This window comes from Podospora pseudocomata, chromosome 3 (assembly GCF_035222375.1).
Source record: "Podospora pseudocomata strain CBS 415.72m chromosome 3, whole genome shotgun sequence".
Classification (NCBI taxonomy): Eukaryota; Fungi; Ascomycota; class Sordariomycetes; order Sordariales; family Podosporaceae; genus Podospora; species Podospora pseudocomata.
The window spans coordinates 1,013,478-1,029,478 of NC_085887.1; the positions used below are offsets into that span (position 1 = coordinate 1,013,478).

General features: G+C 53.9%; 7 protein-coding genes across 7 annotated transcripts; 5 read left to right on the forward strand and 2 right to left on the reverse strand.

The window, feature by feature from the left end:
• Positions 1-30: 30 nt before the first annotated feature.
• Positions 31-1,040, reverse strand: QC762_302830 (uncharacterized protein; the record flags this gene model as incomplete). Its single annotated transcript, XM_062888572.1, is given in 3 exon segments — positions 31-863; positions 976-1,001; positions 1,018-1,040. The coding sequence occupies 3 exon segments, from the start codon at positions 1,038-1,040 to the stop codon at positions 31-33; spliced, it is 882 nt and encodes a 293-aa protein (XP_062744461.1).
• Positions 1,041-3,700: 2,660 nt separating this feature from the next.
• QC762_302840 (uncharacterized protein) lies at positions 3,701-5,278 on the reverse strand (the record flags this gene model as incomplete). Its single annotated transcript, XM_062888573.1, has 1 exon — positions 3,701-5,278. The coding sequence occupies one exon, from the start codon at positions 5,276-5,278 to the stop codon at positions 3,701-3,703; it is 1,578 nt and encodes a 525-aa protein (XP_062744462.1).
• Positions 5,279-6,790: 1,512 nt separating this feature from the next.
• On the forward strand, positions 6,791-7,798 carry GLD2 (Glycerol 2-dehydrogenase (NADP(+)); the record flags this gene model as incomplete). Its single annotated transcript, XM_062888575.1, has 1 exon — positions 6,791-7,798. The coding sequence occupies one exon, from the start codon at positions 6,791-6,793 to the stop codon at positions 7,796-7,798; it is 1,008 nt and encodes a 335-aa protein (XP_062744463.1).
• A 256-nt stretch (positions 7,799-8,054) lies between these two features.
• QC762_302851 (uncharacterized protein) lies at positions 8,055-8,894 on the forward strand (the record flags this gene model as incomplete). Its single annotated transcript, XM_062888574.1, has 2 exons — positions 8,055-8,250; positions 8,308-8,894. The coding sequence occupies 2 exons, from the start codon at positions 8,055-8,057 to the stop codon at positions 8,892-8,894; spliced, it is 783 nt and encodes a 260-aa protein (XP_062744464.1).
• A 290-nt stretch (positions 8,895-9,184) lies between these two features.
• QC762_0050550 (uncharacterized protein) lies at positions 9,185-10,593 on the forward strand (the record flags this gene model as incomplete). Its single annotated transcript, XM_062883496.1, has 2 exons — positions 9,185-9,464; positions 9,522-10,593. 2 exons carry the CDS (start codon positions 9,185-9,187, stop codon positions 10,214-10,216), a joined length of 975 nt encoding a protein of 324 aa, XP_062744465.1. The 3' UTR covers positions 10,217-10,593.
• Positions 10,594-11,491: 898 nt separating this feature from the next.
• QC762_302855 (uncharacterized protein) lies at positions 11,492-12,616 on the forward strand. The gene is made up of 2 exons (XM_062888576.1): positions 11,492-11,796; positions 11,850-12,616. The coding sequence occupies exons 1-2, from the start codon at positions 11,646-11,648 to the stop codon at positions 12,539-12,541; spliced, it is 843 nt and encodes a 280-aa protein (XP_062744466.1). The 5' UTR covers positions 11,492-11,645; the 3' UTR covers positions 12,542-12,616.
• A 1,312-nt stretch (positions 12,617-13,928) lies between these two features.
• QC762_302860 (uncharacterized protein) lies at positions 13,929-15,345 on the forward strand (the record flags this gene model as incomplete). The annotated part of the gene is made up of 5 exons (XM_062888577.1): positions 13,929-14,155; positions 14,215-14,285; positions 14,344-14,555; positions 14,609-14,979; positions 15,074-15,345. The coding sequence occupies exons 1-5, from the start codon at positions 14,125-14,127 to the stop codon at positions 15,343-15,345; spliced, it is 957 nt and encodes a 318-aa protein (XP_062744467.1). The 5' UTR covers positions 13,929-14,124.
• Positions 15,346-16,001: the final 656 nt, after the last annotated feature.

Below are 16,001 nucleotides of genomic sequence, written 5' to 3' on the forward strand. Positions count from 1 at the left end.
TTTCATGTTCCCACCCAAGAACATCCCCCTCTACCTCCTCTCTGGCCACTCTATCTCCCCAATCCCACACCCCCTCTCAACACAAGCACTAACAGTATGACAATACCTCACCTTCCCCCCCTCCACCCTAAAAAGATGGCTATCTGGCATCGGCGCCTGTCCCTGCGTCCTATCCAACCCAGGAAAACCCATAAAAATATCCACCGCTCCCATCTCCTCATCAACCACATACCGTCTATACGGCACCTTGATCCCCCCCGGCATAACATGGATACAATCCTCCCCCTTCTTCGTCCCCCTAGCCGGCAATCCCCCCTCCAACCGATAGCAAGGCTCAGCATGCCACGGTACATCCCCCCTCCCCACATCCCCAAACCGATCAAAATACCAATCCCCTAGCTTCTGTATCTGTTCCCTCGATTCCCGTGCCGCCAGCGGAATAACATCCCACTTCTCCCCTTTATTCAGATCCAACGTCCCAGTCGCGTTAAAAAGCCAGTCCCCCTCGTCCGTAACCACCGATTCAATCAGGCTTATTCCCGTGACCGCTAGATTATCGGGTGTAGCCTGCCAGATAATCCGCGTGTGCAAAACATACGGATGTTCCTGCGTAGCGGCAATGATCTCAGTGACGGAAGCGCACTGCTCGACATCGTGGATTGACCTGTGAAAGTCGGGATTGATGGGCACGGCGAGGGAGGAGTGCGAGAGGTCGCCGAGGACGGCGTTGTTTTCGATGTAGAGGAAGTTGGGGGCGGATCGGCCGAGGGTGGAGATGAAGGAGTGGTTTCCTACGGTTTGGGCTTCCACGTAGGCGGCGGTGAGGGCTTTGAGGAGGGAGCGGGGGCAGGAGGCGCGGGCTCCTAGGAGGAGGAGGGTTAGTGGGAGGAGGGACTTCATCGTGGTGGTGAGGAGGTTGGGTGGTGGAGGGTGAGGATTTTGGGGCGAAAGAGATGTTGGGGGGTATATACATACTGCCATCATAACCGGCGGTGTCACATCTGTCACCGAGCTGACACGCTTCGATTTCCAATGGTCATGGTTACGAGTCGCCTGGTACTGTTTGGCATTGAGTGCTTGATGTCGTCGTTCAACGGCTAAACAAGTTGGGGAAAAGTGTGATTGGGTGGTTCCCCTCAGCAATTACTCGCGGGAAGGACCGAGTGTGTACCTGCATTCGACGGTTGCCACTTTTATTTCCAGTCACAATCCTAGGGTCAGACTTGAGTCTTCGTGCTCCATGCCATACTTCCCTCAGTCTTGTCAATGTCAATGTCACAATATTTATCACGGCAGCTCAACGACTCCAAACTGGCTTTGCCAAATAGTGACTATTGAAGAAATATGATAACTAGCTGTGGCTGTTGTACATGATAGAGAAAAAGAATGAAAACTAGCTAGTTATGGCTATTGTACAATAATAGTTACAGGAGATAAGAGATACAATGCCTGACAATTGCACTGAAGAGGATATCACTATTTACAACACATCCGGTACGCCTAACCTGGCCCTATCTTCTTCCAAGCCCACATCCTTTTCCTCGCTCCGGCTGGTGGCCACCTGTGCCAATCTCCCTCCCTCTGTCCCTCCCTACCACCCCACCACCAAAGCCCCTCATGGGCTTGTTGTCTCCGTGCGACATCTTTTCGTCGTTCTCGTCGGCCTGGTTGTTGTTGTTGTTGTTGTTGTTGTTGTTCAACGTTTGGGACACGTTGAATCGGTTTGTCGAAGAACATTATGCAGTGAAAGGGACTCTTACCCCTCCACCTTCGCTCATGATTCCCATTCAACCAACCTGTCTGCCCAGCGACCCCTCTCAAGCCGAGATATGTCAAGGATGGCGGAACACTCATCCGTCTCTGGAAGATTGATGGTGATCCAGGGTTTCATGGGAAAGTTGTACACCTTGCCGTAGCTGCCGTCTCCTCAGCGAAACACATGCTAAGGGCTGGGTGCGTCGGGCTTCTTGCGGACGGCTTGAAAGCAGATCGCCGCTACCTGGGTAACCGGGCGACAGATTTCAGAATCCGGATCGGATGCCCTGTAGAGATATATACCACCCGGCCTACCCTGTGAGTAGGATGTCCTTTTGGTTCCACAGGGCAAGATGATAGATGGCACGATGCCGAACAAGTTGAAATGGAAGAAACGACCGGCAATGGATATGCCCGGACCGACCCATCGAATCCATGTCCTCATACAGCTGGTCGAGAACATGTTCACCGTAGCCTGGTTGTGCCAGCTTGTTCGACTGAACACCATCGCCGTTAGCAAAATCATCGACACTCAGATCAAACAGGATGAAACTCACGCTAGGTAAGCCGGGACAGCTGGCTTGTGGGAACTGTCTTGTGTCCTCCCCCTGGATGGGGGGGAACAATACCAGAGTTGTAGAGGGACCTGCATAGGCCTGTTAGCCACCGCCTCGAGCACCCAAATCAATCGAACAATGTTCTCATCTATTTTCTACACTCATTGCACGTAGAAATTTCGACAGCAGCCGCAGTAACGATATGTCTAGATCTGGGTTGAGACGAACTAGTCAGCCAATTGGACGCGTTTGTTCGACCCAATAGTCGAATTGATGGGACGAGGGGTAGATGAAGCGACTTACAGGATAGGAATAGTCGATAATGATGCTAAGGATGGTAAAGATGCAGTCATCCACCCTGGCTGCTTCTGGTTTTCCCGGAGGACGGCTCCTGTGTCAGTCGAATGTTAGTTGTCGTCCAAACATAGATCGATGGAAAGGATCGGATGGTGCCGAGGTTGGAGGGACCATCGGACGAGGGTGTGCTGTGGGCAACAGGATCATAGGAGGAGGGGAAATGAGAAAGGGCAGATGGATCTAAGAGGATGGGATAGCCGGGAGATGGGAATGCGCCTACCTGTAGTTCTAACTGGTCTTGCTCGCTATGCTCACAAGCAAGTGGTCGGTCACGTCGGCGGCCCGGAGGAGTTGGTGGAGGGCTTGGACGTTTTTGAGGTAGGAGAGGAATGGCGAGAGAGATGGAAATAGAATTGATGGTAATGTCTACCCCTCGATGTCTGCAGGGACTAGGTAGTCCAGGACCCCTCGCCTCCTCTCGACGTGTGGCGGGGACTCGGCGGGCAGGGGGCTCTTCAACAACCGGGCATTCGGTCAACACGGCTCCGAGTGTGCGATGGGGGGCAGGCATCCTCTCAAGACGAGAGACTCAAGGGTGGTTCAAGCACACTCAAGTATTCCTCCTCATTCACAATGAATGCCTGATGAAGGTCTCTCAGATAAGAACGGTCTATACACATCTTCTCATCATAAAAACAAGCCATTCACTCGCATGTCATGTGAACAGCCACCTGAAACCCTATGGCTATGTCCGATTTCTCACTGTAATTTCTCGCTGTTGGATACTCCACGATTTCACTTCACAATGGGAGCTCTCATCACAATTCCCATCACGACACGCATAATCACATCACAGCATTCACAAATATCACCACTCGACCATCAAAACTTATGGAATATCCTGAATTTGAGCACACCAAAACACCAACCATCTAGGCCATGCATCTAAAGTACAAGATCCCCACAAAACGAAAGACAAACAAAAGAATAGTCAAAAACTATGTGCCCTCGCGAGCTGGTATCTATCTACTACACCCATACACCACCGCCCCCCAAAAATATCAATCATGCCTCCCAAAAATTCACATCGCTCAGTGAATAGCCGACTGATTCCCATGCAACACCGGATTCACCCGGTCATCCCACTTAAACTTGAAATCATCCCCCAACTGCTTCCTGCATGCCGCCGTCACCGCCTCCCAAACATTAGCAAACACCCCAAAATTAGCCGGGTTTTCCTCATCATTCTCCCCGCCCTGGAAAACACCCGTCCTGACCAGGCAAGTGTTCCACCCGTACATGTTTCCCCCCACAATATCCGACGCCGGGTTGTCACCAATCATGTAGATGTTCTCCGGGATCCTCTCCTCCCCGTGAAGGACGTCCATCCACGAGGCGATCACCTCGTCGGCGTACTTGTACGTCGCCAGCTCGGGCTTGCCATAGACCACACGCTCCAGATCGACGCCCGTGTGGGCTTTGTACATGGCCTCGAGCCCGATGCGGAACGCGCCCTGCGACATGCGAGGGTGGGGGTGCTCGGTCGGGCAGAGGAAGTCGCCCTGGGAGAAGTAGATGGGGATTCGCTGGGAGACGGGGTCCTTGGCTACGGTGCCGAGCCGGCCATTCTCGCTGACAAGCAAATCCATGATGATCTGCATGTCAGTGGCATAATCTCTCGAGTCGGAGAAGACCATGATGGCGTCAATGTTGACCTTGGAAAAGTCCCTCGGGCGGGCGGAGGCGCGCTCCTCGTCGGTGAAGACGCGGTAGGGGGCGATGGACTCGTCCCAGGCGACGATGTCGTTGGGGACGATGATGTCCTTGAAGCCGTACTGCTCGGCCACCTCGCGGCACTTGTACCCTTCACCGCCGACGACGAGGACGGTGTTGTAGTACTCGGCCAACGCGCGCATGGGGGTGTGCGACTGGATGAACTGCTCCGTGTTGACGGGGTTCTGGAGGATCTTGGACAGCTGCTCTGTCCGGGCCAGCTCGGGCTTGCCGGAGCCGTTGGTGAGGAAGATGTGGGGGATCTTGATGCCGAGCTGGTTGTTGCCGTTGAGCATGTCGAGGACCATCTTGCCCTCGGGGATCAGGCGGTCACCGTGGACCAGGACACCGTCAATGTCAAAGACAAAGGCCATGTTCTTGGCCAGCTTGACCTTGTCGGACTGGACGTCCTGGACCTGAGAAACCAGGATTTCTCTGGTGGGCTGGATTGGGGGCATGCCGGGGCGCTGGCTCTCCTTGGAGGCATTTCTCAGGGCCTCCTGGACATCGGGGAACGTGACGCTGCTCAAGCGCGACTGGCGCTTGGAGCGAGGGATGGGGAGGGCAGCACCGAACGAGTTGCGGGATAGTCTCCGCTCCTTCTGCGATGGTGACACGGAGAGGTTGTGCATGTACTGGGAAGCATCGGCATCAGGCGACCTCAAGGCAGGCACCTCGATGGTGTTGTGCGAACCTGGCGAGGTTGGGATGGCCATCTTGTTCTCGACGCTGGCCCAACTGCCATCTCTCCTGTTGCCATTCTGGAAGTGCTTGCTCCAGCTCTCCGTCTTCTTGTGTGTGAACTTGCTCTTTGGCTTGCCGGGAGAGTCGGGGGGTGTCTGGATGGACTTGGAAAAGTCGACGTCCTTGAACGCTGGGCCTCCTGCTCCGGACATGATGGGCGGTTCTGAAATTTAGTCGTAAGATGAACAAAGAAGATAGATGGTAGATGTGCTTTGCATCAGAGTATCTCTAAATGGCTGCGGTAAAACGGTTGGATGGAGAGGTAGACAAGATATCGGCAATACTGAAACAGACCAGCCAGCCGTTGGGGAGAAGGGGAAAGCTCTTATATCGCCTCCACGACTACGCTGTCCTCCATCCACACACCATCCTCGGCCGTCTGTTTCGATTTTCTCAACCGCGAGAACCGACCGGAGACGATCGTCGAACGGCGCCATGCTCGGTCATCCCAAGCCAAAACCCACCAAGACGTGCTCCAGTATGACGTCGTAAATGGAGATGCAGGTGAAAACTCTTGAGGGGATCTCCACAGGGGTCCAATGATGTAAGCTCTACGAGTGCCGAAGATGCGGTTTCTGAAACAGCGGAAGAAGACCCTGAGGACAGGATTGGCGCATTGTTGTCTTTTGATCGGATTTCCCGACTCGTACGACCAAGACATGACAAGCGGGTCTTGTATCCAGAGCGTATCCAGATGTCGCCGCCCGACTGGTGGGTGGCTGAGGGTGGCCACTGATAAGAGGGGATCTCGGAGGTTTGGCAGACGTTGTTGATGGTTGTTTGATGCTGACAACCCTGCGTGTCCCTGTGTGTTCCCCGTATCGATGTTGTCATTGACTCCATCGCCAGCTCCATAGAAACCCGCAAAAATCAGGCGGGACAGCAGCGGGCGGTCGGCGGGGCCCGGATCCGTGCTTGTTTTTGCCTCCGCGTCCCCGAACTTGATGTTAACGACCACGGCGCTCACGGCGGCCCCAAGAGCCGCGGCCAGGGTTCATGCCCGTAATTGTCCATCCGGTGCGACCCAACCACACGGAAAAATGGGGTTACACCGCTAGGGAACGCTGAGGCTCCTTGCCGACATGACTCGGCTGCTTGCCGATCTCACCCCCCTCCATCATTTGTCGGGTCAGTGGTGGGAGCTTGTGAGATAGTGGGAAGATGGTGGGAAGCCAGCGGTGAGAAGATGTGAGATGGTCCTGAGTGGCTGGAGTTTGGAAAAGTTCTAGCGTCGCCGCGGCACTGTCATGCATGATGCCACTCATGCCACTCTTGTCAACTGCTTGTTTCTTCGTGTCCAAGACTCCAAAACAAGGCCGTGTGGAGCCCGTTGGATGACCATGCGTCACTTTGTGGAACCACATTAGCTGGAGGTAGGGGTCAGCAGTCGCCTCAGACTCGGAATTCTGGACGTGTCACAGTGCAGTGTCAGCTTTCATCCGAACCAGCAAAAAAAAAAAAAAAAAAGTTAAGGTATTGAAGGGTCGCTTGTGAGGCGAAAATTCGCGCACGTGGGTGGTTCCAAGTTTGCGGGATGGACTGTCGCTGATTGGGATTTATTATTGTGCGCTGTCCCCTGGACCGAGTTGGACTCAGGGGGTACATGTAACTTCTTGAGCTTTGTTCGTTTCTTTTACTGTCAACTGTCAACACTCAAAAAGATCATGGGAGAGTATCTGAGACCATCACCGACAACAACAACGACAACCATGGCATCCAAGACATACACCCTCAACAACGGCGTCAAAATCCCTGCAGTCGGCTTCGGCACCTTTGCCAACGAGGGAGCCAAGGGAGAAACCTACAGAGCCGTCACCAAGGCCCTTGAGGTGGGCTATCGACATCTCGACTGCGCGTGGTTCTACCTCAACGAAGACGAGGTTGGTGATGCAATCCAAGACTTCCTCGCCAAGAACCCTAGCGTAACGCGCAAGGACATTTTCATCTGCACCAAGGTCTGGAACCACCTCCACGAGCCCGAGGACGTCAAATGGAGCTTCCAAAACTCGTGCGAGAAGCTCAAGGTGGACTACATTGATCTCTTCCTCGTGCACTGGCCCATCGCCGCCGAGAAGAACCCAGATCACACCGTTAAGATCGGGCCAGATGGGAAATATGTCATCAACAAAGAGCTGACCGAGAACCCGGAGCCAACCTGGCGGGCGATGGAGGAGCTGGCCGACAGTGGCAAGGCGAGAGCCATTGGTGTGTCCAACTGGACGATTCCACGTCTTGAGCAGCTTCTCAAGCTTGCGCGCATCAAGCCGGCTGTCAACCAGATCGAGATTCACCCCTTCCTCCCCAACACGGAGCTCATCGAGTTCTGCTTCAAGAACGATATCTTGCCAGCGGCCTATTCACCGCTCGGCTCGCAGAACCAGGTGCCATCAACAGGAGAGACTGTCAGAGAGAACGCGGCTCTCAATGCGGTGGCAAAGCACAGCGGGCACAACCTCGCGCAGGTGTTACTTGCTTGGGGTCTTCGTAGGGGCTACATTGTGCTGCCCAAGAGTTCCACGCCGAGCCGCATCGAGAGCAACTTTCAGATTCCCGAGCTGACCGACAAGGAGTTCAATGCTATTGAGGATGTTGCGAGGGGACGGCATGTGCGGTTTGTGAATATGAAGGACACGTTTGGGTATGACCTGTGGCCTGGCGAGAAGGAGCAATGATTGAAGCTGAGTATTTACGGTAGATACCTGGGAAGTTGAGGTTGGATTGTGGAAAGCGAATTGATTTTTTTTGGACCAAGAACTCAGGACCAAGACCATGTGCGGGGCCGAGGTCCCTTAAGGGGTCTAGCGGTCCCTCAGCCTCCACGCACTAAAGAAGGTAGTTCTGTCAACATCGTGCTGCCTCTCGCTCCTTTCACTTTGTCAACTGCATCTTCCTCTCTTCTGCTTTCTCTCCAGCACTCACTCAACAAACATGCATTCCAGCACGGCAATCCTGCGCCTGTTGGCAGTCGCATCCGCCATTACTGGGGTAACATCTTCCCCTACCCCGGAAGACACTTCGCAAGACACGGATCTGTGGTACATCAACTACCACAACGATGGATGGTATTGCGTACGGCCTGATCGGTCCCGTATAGATTCTGGCACAGACTGGAACCCACCCTTTGGTTCGTCTGCTTCACCGTGAACCTAGAGATACTTATTACTCACACTTTCGTCTGCAGGAAACACCCTATGCCTTGACCAAGTTCGCACTTGCCAGGCCTTCTGCAGCACCAGAGGCGGTACCAGGGCCGGCGAGAACGTGTGTATATCCGATAACGAGGGCGAGGACGACCCGTCGCGGTCGATTAATTACTGCACTACGTGTAAATGCCAGGAAGACGCGGGTCCAAATCCCGTTGCTGAATATTCCGGCTCTCTTGCTCAGTACATGTGTCGTCGACTTGGGTTCCCCGACGACGTTTGCAATACCAAGGTTGCCACCACCGCTTCTGGCTTCATTGCGAGCCCCATTACCTCCTCTTCAGTTGCATCCGCCACCGCCAGGCTGCCGAATGGAAGTCTCGAGGTCAGGCCTCTTCAAATCATCTCCGAGGTTGCCACATCAGCTGGGACCTCAAGCACGGCATCAAGCATGCCAGAATCAACTTTGGAGAGTCCAACCACCTCCCTTACCCCTCGGCCTGCGTCAACCGTGGACCAAGCAAGTCAACCGTCGCCCACTGAGGAACCAGTGTTTGATTCTGGAGCGATGAAAACAGCAGCTGGTGTCGTTGGCGTTATTGTGGCGGCGGCAGTAGTGATTTAACTCGTCAGGGCAACTGCCGTTGTTCTTTTCACCATACATTCTCAAATACAAGATCTTTTGCCCACAGCTGATGCAATTTTGGCATCTCGGTTCTCGTCGCGAGAATTGCCACGCCGTGTCAACGCCAAGTTTGAGGCTCGACCGCTACATCACGATGATTCGTCGCTCGACGAGGCTATCCCCTGACGTCCCGCGCACAAGGCCTCTGCTGCGGAGCCAACGCGCCAAAGATCCATTCTTTGGGCTGTAAGGGTGGGGATCCGATTCGATAGCTTCTTCTTAGCTATCGAATGAGTCCCCCACGATTGTCACCGCAGAAACCTATATTTTTGGCGTCTTGCGCTCTCTTCTTTGAACCCCTTTTCGTCTCAGCACCATCGCTGTTCCGCCACATCAAGATGCATTTCCCATCTGTCGCCGGCCTCGTGGCCGCCGTGTACGGGATTACCGGAGTACTTTCGGCCACTACATCGTTGAAACCTTTCGACTGGGATTTTTATGAGGCGGAGGGATGGACGTGTCTGACGCCCCCCAAGCGGTCTCAACCTGGGAGAGGCAGCATGAGCTTTGGTATGTTTGCCTTGTGTCTTGGTAACCTTGGCAGTCGTTAACAAGTGCACCCGTCAGGCAACAACGTCTGCCCCAACCAGGTCTCAACATGCCAAGCATATTGCAGCACAAGAGGCGGCTCGGTAGACTGGAGAAACGGGTGTTTCTCCAACAATGATGGCTACGATAGCCCGTTTGAGTGGATCACCTACTGCTTCATCTGCAGGTGCAAGGACGACAAGGACACCATGCCTGACCTGACGGTATATTATGGTTCGATCGAGCGCTACGTTTGCGAGCGGCAGGAGCAGAATTGCTATTATGCCTACGGCCAATACGCGCAAAGCCCTCCCGAGGGGAAGTGCAAGATTTGTCCAGAGGGGGAGTATGTCTCGATGGCTCCTGGTGTTTCCACCAGACCGATTACTTCGCTGTCTTTTGCTACTGCGACTCGTGGAGTCGCGCCGGAGGACGCTACATCGACCACCACAACTACGATCTCGACATCCACATCTACGCCCTCGACATCCACATCTACGCCCTCGATAAACACCCTTGTGGTCACGGGGGCTGGGGATGATTTGTGGAAAGCTCTTGACCCTGAGGGTTTTGTAGAGGCGGAGGAGACTTCGACAACGCGTGGCGCGGGGCCTCAACCGACGGCTCTATCTACAGATGGCCTAGATATAGAAGTTGTGGTCAAGGACTCCGGCGCCGTGAAGCAGGCGGCTGGTGTGGGAGTGGCGGTTTTAGCGGCGGTGATGGCACTCTGAACAGATCTGGGTTGCTATAGTTGTTTGAGAGAGTTTTGTAAGGGATGTCTGATATGTTGGTTGGGCTGAGGCATCGCGTATCGGGGTGATGAGATCCAGCGCATAAGTTCCCGCTGTGGAGAGAAGGATGTGCTTGACCGAATTCTCCAATCTACTGTGTGGAAGTTTTAGATCTACAATGTGCTTACTATACTAACCTCAGAGAAGTGTTAGTTATGTTAGCCATACTTATTTTCCGTAGTAACGTACATTATCAGTGAGTGAGGCATATCAGTAAGTGAGGCACCTTCTACTACTCTATTACAACTATCCTCAATTGCTAGACCACAACACTAGGAACCGACTATAATTACATCAGAAGCAGCTGAATCTGAGGCTTCTTCAGCCTCCTGGCAAGTGCGCGCATTATGGCCAGGCTTGCCGCACACACCACAGCACCGAACCTTTGTACGGACCCCCCCTGCACCACTACCATCCTGCTGCGTTTCTTGCACTCCCTCCGCACCCACAGCCTTTTGGTCCAGTAGATCATGTGCATCCTGTATAGCAAGTGATTCTCCGAGCCGTACACGTGTTTTTTTAGCTCTCCGGCGCTTACTTAATGCCTCATTGGCCTTGCGGAGCGAAGCGTTCTCTGACTGAAGGAGGGCCACCTGGTGCATCACAGCCATTGACTCCCTGGATCACCGTTGCCCATTCGCGGTTGCCAGGCTGGGCCAGTTTTGCCTTGCTAAGGCCGTCCGAGGTCGTAACTACTATGCCCGCGAAGATAATGCCCATCATAAACCCAGTCTCGTCGAAGTTGTAAATATCTTCCACACCACTTAATCTCGGTGGAAAAGCTCGCGCAGATAGCTCAATAATATAGTGAACAATAGCCTCCTCTTCTAATTGAGTGAGCTTTTTCGACTTGGGTGTAGTGTCGCATCGTGCAGGCTTGCCAGCGCGTCGGCGCCCTAGCGTTGCCTGGGAGACTCTATAGGCCTTAGCCGCAGCCCGTATGCTTAGCTTTTCGTCATTTTGAAGAGCCTGGAGAGCCAAGATTATTTGGCTTTCTTTTGAAGCAGAGGCCATCTTTGATGGTAGAGAAAAGTGGTTGTTGAGTACAAAGATGTCGCGTCGCGTCGAAAGTGCCCCACTCACTGATATGCCTCACTCACTGATAACGTACGTTACCTGTACCGGACCAAGATTGTCTAGAAGCGCCTTCGATTAGTATCCCTTTCAGAGGTTCTGGATAGGGGTTCGTCACATTGACGGGGTTGTTTAATCTCTTTTAGTCTGAATGGGCGGAGACATCGCGACGGCATCCACTCGCTAGTGGTTGGGGGCTCCATGGAAGAGTCGATACAAAAGTCCCTTTCCCGGTCAACGTCAGCCTGCCGAATCTTTCTTTCCACTCCCCTTGAACAGTACCCTGCTGCCCAACATGCGTTTCATCACCGCGTCATGCCTCCTGGCCGTTGGGCTTGGAACATCGGGTGTGTTGTCACGCGACTGGGAATGGGACACCAGAAAGCAGGGATATTGGTGTCTCACGCCAAACATACGAAGAACTGAAAATGGCATTGCATACTACGGTTAGTTCCCTCCGCCTCCATTGATCTCGTGTAATTGCTAACACACATTTCAGGCAACACCGTCTGCCCGAGCCAAATCAAAACCTGTGAAGCAGTCTGCAGTCCACTGGGCGGTACCATCCCCGGCCAAAACGTCTGCATCACCGAGAACAACAGACAGGATGATCCGGACAAGCAAATCCCCTACTGCTTCAAGTGCCAGTGCAGGGATGAGAGCTGGCCGAACCTGAGGCTTTATCCTGGGTCTGTGGCGCGGTTGGAGTGTGAGCGGGAGGCGGAGTGGTGCGCTGTTCAGAGGGAGGCGTTGAAGGATGATCCGGTGTGGGGAAAGACGAAGTGTGAATGTCCTGCGTTGTTGCCGTTGCCTGTTGTGACGGGGGTGGGTGCCGTTGCGGTGGTGTCTTCCACGCCCTTGACACCCTCGATGACAAGTTCGACAATTGTGTCTACGGCCAGGATTGCGACGTCTGAGAGTACGGTGGTGGAAACCTCGAATATGGGGGAGGTGCCTACTGCGGTCACTTCTTCCGTGTTCATTTCTTTGGTGGACGACATGCAGGGCCGTCCAGTAGTCACCGGCGGACCTCAGCCATCGTCGCACGAGAAAGAGCATCCCAATTCGGAGGAGGCGATTTCCGGTGCAGCTCAGCCTACGGCTGTAGAGGAGGAAATCGTTGGTTCAGGGGCTGGGAAAGGGGCAGCTGGGGTTTTGGGAGCATTGTTGGCGGTGATGATGGTGGTTTGAGACGACAATGAATAGTAAACCAAGTCCATCCATTTGTATATCCAGACGGAACCGCGTGCAAAAGTTTCAGGCCCAAGAGCTCAGCCTCCCCAGCTCACTCTACTGCTTCTTGCCTGGTGGAGAGTCGCGGCGAAGTATCGTACGAATGTGGAGCTACCTGGTAGTCGGCATTCTTGTTTCAGCTCCCATCCACGTCAGCTTTTTGTCCCGTCTTCGCTCTCCCAAAACCACCTCTAACTCAAGCCCAGTTCCTCGATGTATCTCCCTCCCATCACAACCCTCCTAGCCATCACGCTCGGAGCCATCGGGGTATGCTCCCCAAACGACACCTGGTGGACCACGGCAACACGCGACCAAGAAATGAATTCTTCAATTATTTCCCCCCGCCCTACCCGTGAAGGTATAGGGTACTTTGGTTTGTTCTTTGTCACTCCCATACCCAAGGTACTTACCTCAAATGGTATAACAATCTTTGGGAAACGCCGTCTGCCGCAGTCAAATCAGCATCTGCGAGAGATATTGCCGCACCAGAGGTGGTGTTTTACCCGGGGAGAATGCCTGCAAGAGATATGATGCGTTGAATTCGGGGACGGCTGAGGAGGCGGGGATATGGGAGGACGATCCGGAGGAGTCTGTGGCGTATTGTTGGGAATACAGCTGTGTGGAGGGGGCGTGGCCGAGATTCGTGAGGTGTTCGGGGTCGGTGGAGAGATATAATTGTCTGAGGCAGGCGGAAATTTGTCGGTATGGGCGGGCGTTCAATGGGGAGGAGGATTTGTCTGGATGTGGTTATAGTGAGGAGGAGGAGATTGATGATGGGTTAGACTCGGAGGGGAGTGGTGAGGTCGGTCAGGATGTTGATTCAGGGGGTGTAAAATGGGGAGCTGGGACTTTGGGGGTTGTCGTTGGTGGTGGTGATGGCGGTGTGAATGTAGGTTTTGGCTCAGCGAAGAAGTCATCATGTACGTCGTCCATTGATCTTCAGAAAAGATTGACATTCTCCTTGCCAAGCTTCTGCAACACGGCACGGGGATACGACGGCACCAGCTACCGCCGTGCCGGGACCGGATGATTCCCCCCCTAAAGCGCCGTGGATCTCCGTGGATCGCCGTGGCGTGAAGAATGCTTGTCGCTCGGTACGTTACAGCATCCGGAAAGCGAGTGCATCCGACAATGCTCCATTTGAACTGCCCTTCGCCATTCCAGTCTTAGCTTTGACTCGGAACCGTCACCGCTGCACATCTCGGACTCTTGTGCGACCATTCCTTCGCACTGGCGTATCAGAGCTTTGGCGTATTCAGAACGACGGAAGGGCAGAATTCAGGCAGACACCATGGCGTTCAGTTTATCGTGGTTGGCAAGCACGACACATGTCGGCGTAACCATGGCGCCGACAACACCCACGGAGCTGTCCTCTGCAACTTGTGAGTCCGCAGGAGTAAGACTGCTGGCGTACGATTCGGGACAAATAAATAGGTCCATTGTGTACCCATTGTATCTCAAGGACTTCATACCTTCAAACACGATATCGCGATATTCCACCCACTCCAAGACACACTAAGGTATCCCCGACAACCGTGAAAATGGTCAAGATTGCCGTTGCCGCTCCGGGCCGTAAGTCACAGGCCACCACATCTCGCAGCTTGCAAAGCTAACCACATTCATTATTGCAGAGGTCGCTCGTGAGATCATCGAAGTTCTTGTCGCTACTGGGAAGCATGAAGTGATCACGCTTGCTCGCCGGGTAAGTCAACCCAAAAGTAGCAGACGCAATCTCTGGCCCAAGATCTGACTCCAGATAGGAACTTGCCCCAGAGGAAATTGTCGAGGGCACAACCCCACTCAAGGTCGACTTTCACAACCAAGCTGAGCTGGAGAAGGTCCTTCAGGGCGTCCATACTGTTCTCTCGTTTGTGGTTGTTCAGAATGACCCCGATGGCATCGCTCAAAAGACTCTCATCGACGCCGCCATCGCAGCCGGAGCCAAGCGCTTCGCTCCGAGCGAGTGGTTTATGTAGGTTCATCTTCGTAGGCCTCAGCCCGACAACATGACACTGACACAGCTAGTGCTCGCTACACTCATCTCCAGTGGGCCGCCAGCAAGGTGGCCATCCGCGACTATCTCGGAGAAAAGAACAAGGACGGCAAAGTCATCGAGTACTGTCTGTTCCAGCCTGGCATATTCACTGACTACCACGCCAACGAGAACATCAACAAGCATCTCAAGACGAACGACTTCCTCCCCATTGACTTTGCAAACCACAAGTTGCTCGCTCCCGGGAGTCTCAAACCCCGCTTGACGGCCACCACAGTCCGGGATGTCGCCAACATCGTCGCAAAGGCAATCGAATACGAAGGCGAGTGGCCAAAGATTGGAGGCATCGCGGGTGAAACACTTACGCTCGCCGAGGAGCTAGCGATTGGGGAGAAGATAAGAGGTTTGTTGACTTCCCAACCTGAATCTTTTGGCGTCCTACCTACTACGTCTTGGCTCGTCACATGGCAGTACTCTAATCCAATAACACAACACAGGCAAGAAATTCGAAGTTGAGTTGCTGGATGTTGATAGCCTCAGAAAAGGAGAATGGAACGGTTCGTGGGTCAAACCACTTGAGCACCCCTCGATTCAACACCTTGACGAGGAGACGCGGGCGGCCTTCTCCAAGGCGGCGTTTTCGGGTTTTCTGCTTGCGTTGGTGGACGACGAGTTGGTGGTATCGGATGAGTGGAACCGCATCTTCCCCGACTACAAGTTTACAGGGGTCGAGGAATTCGTCTCGAAGTTTTGGGCCGGGAAGCCGTAGGTAGTGCAAGGTAGTGTTGCCGCAATTTGGTTGACCGAATGTCGGGTGGCAAGCGGCATGCATGTGCTCACACGAGCAGCAGGTGGCCGGCACGCCGGTTGGAGGATTGGGAGGGGTTAACGAAAGATGGAAGCTGGAGAGGCTTGCGAGTTCTTGGGAGTCTTGGACTGTTGGAGAAAGTTGGAGAGATATGGAAGCTGGATGGGCCATGGAAGGGGCTTGGCTGTTGATAGGTGCATGGCTTGCATGGCTTCTCATCTTCTGGAAATAACCGTCCTTCATGCTCTCACTGGCTCCTTCATCCCATCTCCTCTGTGAATATCGATATCTCCCCCACTGTTAGAAGCATGGAATATAAGGCGCCGAGAAATGCCGAGACCGGTGCTACGCCGCACCAACCCGGAGAACCCTCTTGGCCAACCCCACCACACTTGCCCGGGAATGGAACCTCCAACGGTTCCCCCACAAATTCTTTGGACCTTGTGCCTGGATCTGTGGAGCCCGGCTGTCGGGAAAGGAAGTTGACAAGACCAAGCCTTGTCGGCAAGATACCACCCTAGACCCGAACAGTCAAGGATCAGCCGTTGAAACCTGCCTCTTCTGGCAGTTCACCAGAGGAGCAGATGGCTGACGTGATTAGCTAGCACGATAACCGG

What these genes read in the sequence shown, in the direction of transcription:
- QC762_302855 (XM_062888576.1), top strand. Translation starts at nt 11,646, where the DNA reads ATGCGTTTCATCACCGCGTCATGCCTCCTGGCCGTTGGGCTTGGAACA. An exon ending in AAATGGCATTGCATACTACG is followed by an intron (nt 11,797 to 11,849) that starts GTTAGTTCCCTC and finishes CACACATTTCAG; the next exon opens with GCAACACCGTCTGCCCGAGC.